Source organism: Hipposideros armiger, unplaced genomic scaffold (genome assembly GCF_001890085.2).
Source record: "Hipposideros armiger isolate ML-2016 unplaced genomic scaffold, ASM189008v1 scaffold_1434, whole genome shotgun sequence".
Taxonomy (NCBI): Eukaryota; Metazoa; Chordata; class Mammalia; order Chiroptera; family Hipposideridae; genus Hipposideros; species Hipposideros armiger.
Genome location: NW_017732784.1, coordinates 129,440 through 136,085, shown reverse-complemented (window position 1 = coordinate 136,085; position 6,646 = coordinate 129,440). Strand labels below are relative to the sequence as shown.

Here is a 6,646-nt window from a genome sequence, read left to right as displayed (position 1 = left end):
TCCTGGCAGGTGTTTTCTTTCTTGGTATCAAAACAGGGAAGCAGAAGTTATAACTACAGAACTGAAAATCAAAGGCATTCTTTAGAATAAGCATCACTATGTTAGCTTATCTGCATGTGTAGAAATTCTTTCCTTATTAACACCCACAGAAATTTCTTTCTTCTATTCAAATAATTACCCCCTTCCTTTTTTTTTTTTTATAAATACCCCTTGCCTTACCTCCTAATAAGAACACTATTTGAGGTTTCTGCCTAAAACAGTGCTTCTGGAATAGCTATTCTTTTGGATTACAAATCAATACTTGTTGCCTCTCACCTTGATATTTTTTTTTAGGTTAACATAATAAAAAATATTATTAAATTTACTGTCACCTGTTTCTTTTTACATTCCTTATCGTGTCTACTAGAAAATGGAAAGTTACACATGGGTTCGCATTTCATCTCTATAGGGCAGACCCTCTACAATGTCAAGTCCAAGGGTCACTCACTCCCTTGTCACCTATATGCAGATTCTACACTTCCTGACCAGGGAGAAGCCCAAGAAAGGTTTGTTGGTTGAATAAATAAATTAGTTGTGAAAAGAGAACCCGAATTTTTTTTTTTTACACCAAATAGAGGTTAATTAATTCACTTATGCTTGGCAAAGAAATTCCCCAGTACAAAGTACAGTTGAGGTCTTCCCCAGCCTTTGAAAGCCTACGCCTACTCTGGGGATCGCTAGAATTTAACCAGTTGCTCCGAGGACAAGACAGCTATTTTTCCCTTTTAAAGAAGGAATTAGAGTTCAGGGGTTACAAGCCTTTCAGGGGGGTGACACCGATGAGACTGGGGTGAGCTGGGCTTGGGAGCACACTAGAGGAAGTCTGGGACTGGCGGAGAGGTGCTGGAACGGGTGGGGCTAGGAAGAAGGCCAGGACTGGGTGGGGTGGGGGCGGGCAGGACTCAGACGAGGGAAAAGCTGTGGGGAGAGGAGGGATTCTAGCCGGAGGGGGTAACAGAGATGTGCAAAGGCACTGGCAGGAGAAGCGGAACCTCGGAAATGGAAAGGAACAGGGCTCAATGAGGGCGCTGATCCAGGAGCCGGGGACTTGGACGAGGCGGAAGAGGAGGAGCGGGGGGGCGGGCCGGCGGCAGTGGGGCGGGCCAAGGGGAATAAAAACCTAGGCCCGTTGCTTGCGGCTTTCCGATCGCGTCCTTTGCTTCTTGTTTTCCTGATTTAGCTCTCGTCTCCTACAAACCAACCATGGCCGGGTCCCTGCGCACCCCGCGATTCCTGCTGGCTGCACTGACCCTGGCCCTAGCACTGGCCGTGAGCCCCACGGTCGGCGCGAGCTCCAACAGGCCTCGCCTGATGGGCGGCCTGCTGGATGCGGACGAGAGCGAGGAGGGCGTGCAGCAGGCGCTCAACTTCGCCCTGAGCGAGTACAACAAGGCAAGCAACGACGCCTTCCACAGTCGCGCCATGCGTGTGGTGCGCGCCCAAAAGCAGGTGCGTCCCAGGGGTGGGGTGCGGGGGTAACTGGGCAGGTAAGGGGACTAGGATGGGGGAATCCTCCGCTCGGAGGGCGTGGCCTTCGTGACGTCACCAGCCGCTCTCCTGTCCGCCCCTCTCGCTGGAGGATCACCCTTCAAGCCCCGGGAGGCCCGGCAGATAGGCTTAGACGCTGACATGTCCAGGCTTCTCAGCCAGGTACCTTCCCTGGCCTTTCCTGTCGCCCATGCCAGATCCTGGACAACTCTGTGTTTACTGACAGGAATGTCACCAGGAGTGCCAGTGGGTCCCAGGTACTCCCGGTTGGCGCTCTGCCCTTCATTTCTGTTTTCAAGCATCAGCCCCAGCAAGGACTTGGCTGGCTTAGGGTCAGGGCCCCTGTCCAGCTGGCTTAGCTCCTAACCACAGCCTCATGGGGGGGGGGGGGGGGGGGGGGTCAGGGTGAGCTCACAACTAAATGACCACAGGCAAAGGAAAAACAGACCTCACACCTGGCTGCCTTCCTGGTTTGCCACTGGAATGATTTTTTTAAAGCACTTTTTTCCTTTTAACGTTTCCTTCTGACATAATATCAGACTTTCAGAGCAGTTGCAAAATTAGCACATAGAATCCCTGTAGATCCTTCGCTCTCAGATGTTAAAATTTTGCCCTTTTTGCTTTATCTGCCTCCCTCCTTCCCCGCGTGTGCATGGGTACATATATGCATTTATTTCTCTGAACCTTTTGAGAGTATATTTTCCTAAAAACAAGGGCATTTTTTACATAATCACAGTATAAATTTGAAAATCAGTAATCAACACTAACACAGTTATCTAATGCACAGACCTTATTCAGAGGTCCCCGATTGTCCCTTTATAGCCAAGGACACTCCAGGGTCATGTACTGCAGCCACTGTCCTGCAGCCTCCTTTACCCTGGAGCAGCCTGTGTGTCTGTTTCATGACCTTGGCATTGGTGAAGGGTCAGCCAGTGCCTGCAGACAGGCACTCAGTTTGGGTTGGCCTGCAGTTCCCTCAGGAGAGATCCCAGTCATGCAGAAGAAGTGTGTTCTCTTCCAAGTCTTTTCTCAGCAGGTGCCACTAAACTGACCTCCAAGGCCTCCATGTGTAATGGTATTTGGGGCCAGCAGGCACTCCAAACATCCTCCCGGAGGCGGGGCCCTCACTGCTGTCCTGGTCACCCTGAGGAGATCAGCAAACACAGGGGTTTCCAGAATCTGGCCTGTGGTATCCAGGTAGATGCCACAGCAGAGGGTCTTACATAAGAATCCAAATCTGCCAAGAGGAAAGGCCCCTGGAGTATTGCTTCACTCTGCAGGTCACACCCATGGAACAGGCTCTGGGCTGTGAAGTGTCATTTCCCACCCTGAGATGGGCGCCCCACCACCAGCAACCAGGGGCAGTTAAGTGCCTGCTGGGATAGAAGGACCACACCTGACCCTGCCTCTACCAGCCTGCCCTGAGGTTCTGGCCAGAAAAGGAGGGCAGTCATCAGAGTCCAGAAGGGGAAGAGAGGGAGCATCAGGGCCTTGTGCTTGTCCTTGAAGGAAGGCTAGAGTTTAGACCAGCTGGCCTGCTTCCCATTGGAAAGCAGAACACGGCTACACAGAAACAGTGTGGTGCTGCATGCCAGCGTTTATGGCCCTTTTCCACTTCCTCTTGAAACTTCAGACAGTGAGTCAAGATCAGACCCATTTCTCCTGTAGCGGTCGGCCGACACTGTCCGCTTTGGATGGGACATCCATGCCCTGCTCACCAGGTCCCCACCAGCCTGCTCCCCTCTAGTGTGACACTAGCTTGGCATCACAGTTCATCAGCCCATGTGGAAAACTGACACCAGAGGGATCATGAAACTTGCTTGGGGTCCACTCTGCAGAGCTTAGAGGCTGGTCTGGGCCCCTCTTCCCAAGGTTATCTGAGTTCTCAGGAGGTGTGTCTAGGGGATGCCTGTGTGAGGACAGGCTTCACTTCTGTAATCTCAAATGTGTAAGACAAATGTGTGACATACTTCAGAAATGTTCCGCTTACAGGGAATTCTTAACAGGCATCTTTTATGGACTTCAAACATTGTGTATGTGTGTGTATAAAACACCTCATTTCCTGCTGCTCGGGGAGGGGATGAGTAAACCTGATACATGAAATGAGAGTCTCAATGGGCTCCACACTACTAACTGGACTTGAGCTTCAAGGTCGTTATCACGTGAGTCTTCCTGAGGCAGATCCAGCCTTGACTCAGGCAGAGCTGTCACTGTGTCTTGATCCCTTCCTTGGACCTGGTGCTGGCACAGTTGATTTGCTGACACCCTGGCTGGTTCCCTCATAGATGCACCTTCAGCTCCTGGGCCCAGTTAACAGAATTTTAGTGTCTGGCTTCCTCCTTCCATTTTCCTACCTCTCTTCCTACGAGGCTGCTTGACACAGCTTGTCAGAGCCGCTTGTCAACAAGTTACAAGGAGGGCCTGGGGCACAGCGGCTTTGGCAGCAGTCAGGAGGGTGCTGGGTGCTTCCTGGGTGCCAGCTCTGGCAGCCATGGATGTTGGCCCGAGACACGATAGCACGAAGGTACCTGTGTGACACGCGCAGGTATTGAAAGCCAAAACTACTCTTCCTGTGCATAGGTCGTGGCTGGGATGAAATACTACTTGGACGTAGAGATCGGCCGAACCACATGTACCAAGTCCCAGCCCAACTTGGCCGACTGTCCCTTCCATGACAAGCCACGCCTGATGAAGGTATGGGCCTGATATGGGCTAGGAACCAGGCATGCAGAGCTGAGGGGTGGGTGTGTGCCTGTTGGGAGTGTCATGAGTGAGTGTTGTGACTTGGGGGGGATGTGCAGATATTGGGGTTCATGGGTGGGGAGGGTGAGTGGTGTGCAGATGCATGATTTGAATTTATAAGTGGGTTTGAGCTGGGGCCTTAGGGCACCATGTGTCAGGTTGTTGCCTGCTGGATGGAGGAAGCAGCGGAGGAGAAAGGACCCTTTAATCCCAACCTCAGCCACTGGAATAGATTAGAAGGAATTAGAAAGGGCACTTTAATCCCAGCCTCAGCCACTGGAACTGATTAGAGGGAATTAGAGGCCTGTAAGGGGAGAGACCCTTCCATGCTGTCCTGCTCACTGAACAGCAGTCGCTCCCCAGGCTTGGCTGGTTATTGGGAGCTCTTAGCCTCATCACCTCCCTACACACCCTGCCACTTTCAGGGGGGATTCCAGGACCCGGCTCCTTTCTGGACCTGTCTTAGTGTTGGCCCCCTGGAGGTGGAAGAACTTGGGGTCATGCCCTGTACCCTCTTGGGCTGTGTGGCCTTGCATGGGCTGCTCCTTAAATGGCTGTGCTGGGGCTACAACAGTGTGGAATCCTGTGGGGGAGCGGGTGCAGGGTGCCATCTCCTGGACTTGGAGTGATGGGAGGGATGACAGGGAGGCCATTGTTGAGTCTTGGTTAGTGGTCTGTGGCTGGGCTGAGAAGGGGCTGAGAGTCCCAGCAAACAACCGCAGTACCTCACCTGCACTTCTGAGATCTCCTGTTGGACAATTTCCTGTTCTATTATAACCCTAACTGACCATCCCTCTCTGTTCCCTTTTGCAGAAAGCACTCTGCTCTTTCCAGATATACAGTGTTCCCTGGATGAGCAAGATCTCTATGGTGAAGTCCAGCTGCCAGGATGCATAGAAGACATATCACAAGCTGGGCCACACTGAATGCCTCTTACTTACACCCCTCTCCCTGAACCTCCCCCTTCCAGTAGAGTTCCTAAGCCTTAGATGGGTGATCCCACCTTGGTGGAGCCCCTCAGTGTGCTGGCCCCAGGAGACAAATAGAGAAGGCTTCTTGAGCATTGTTTGCACAGCTAAGTGGCTCTAACTTGTTTCTTTCTATTAACTGCTTTCTAGATGCACCTGTCCCTGGTGCACACATTCTGCTCCTACCCAAAGCAATAAAAAGCAACAGAGCTGCTCCTTGAGTTGTTCATTGTCTTGGGGACATGCCTAAAGGGTTTACCAGCGGTTCTCAACCTTGTGGGTCATGACCCCTTTGGGAGGCCGATCGACCCTTTCACAGGGGTCGCCTAAGACCATCGGAAAACAAAAAGATAGTTACATTACGATTCATAACAGTAGCAAAATTACAGTTATAGAGTAGCAATGAAAATAATTTTATGGTTGGGGGTCACCACAACATGAGGAACTGTATTAAGGGGTCGTGGTATTAGGAAGGTTGAGAACCGCTGGTTTAGACAGTTACTTTATGAAAAACTCCTTGTCCTGCTGGCTCTGCAGGGCAGAGGAGGGGACAAGAACTGACACAGGGCCACAGGCCACAGTGGGCATGTCCGGGGAATGTGCTGACCCTTTCAGAAGACTGAGTAGGGAGGGGGGCTGGGAAGCCAGGCCTTTGGTTGTGGTGGCTCCTGATAATCAAGTAAGAAAGAGGAGGGGACCTAAACTGTGGCTCTGGAGACTTGGCTGCTGCATTTGAAAAGAACTCAGAGAGGAAGGAGGGGTCTGATGGAGCCCATAGCCCATGGCCTCCCTCAGCAGGGTTCTGCGGGCCACAGGGTTCAGCCAGGTGTGCTGAGCTGATCAGACCCCGGGGACTAATGTGGCCAGTCAGGTTCCCTAGAGACTAAAGAAATAATGCTTTAGGTCTACTTTTCTCCACAAGACTTTAGACACCAGCAAGGAGTTGAAGGTAGAAATTAAAGTATATAAGTGTATTTCTAACTGGAGAAATGCCAGTCACAATCGGTCAGTCACAGTCAGTTTCAGGCTTGGAAAAGGAAGAACGGAAGCACTGCCTTCTCTGAAACGTTCCAGGAAGCTGTGGTCTAGAAGAGTTTTAGGGATTTACACCCACCAGCCCTTTCTGCCCTCCACAGTTAAAAACAAGTCCCTGTGAAGAGCTTTATGTGAGGGTTGTGGAGTTTAAACCGTAACCGGGACTGCCATACAGTGGGCTTTCTTCTTGATTAATAGGGAATGTCACCTCTTAGTGTCACCATCATTCCATAGAATAGAGGATTCTCAGTGCCCCAAATAGGAAAGCTCCAGCCCCAAATACAGGAAACTAAACACAAGCCCTGCTCCCTGCTCTGGGCTCCCTGTCGTCCCTCCAGGGTGCAGGGACTAGGGCCTTTCTCGGGTTGGCACTG

The 6,646-nt window shown here is 51.5% G+C and overlaps 1 protein-coding gene across 1 annotated transcript; it reads left to right on the top strand.

The window, feature by feature from the left end:
- Positions 1-1,130: 1,130 nt before the first annotated feature.
- Positions 1,131-5,451, top strand: LOC109377521 (cystatin-C-like). The gene is made up of 3 exons (XM_019633894.1): positions 1,131-1,488; positions 4,108-4,221; positions 5,083-5,451. Exons 1-3 carry the CDS (start codon positions 1,243-1,245, stop codon positions 5,164-5,166), a joined length of 444 nt encoding a protein of 147 aa, XP_019489439.1. The 5' UTR covers positions 1,131-1,242; the 3' UTR covers positions 5,167-5,451.
- Positions 5,452-6,646: the final 1,195 nt, after the last annotated feature.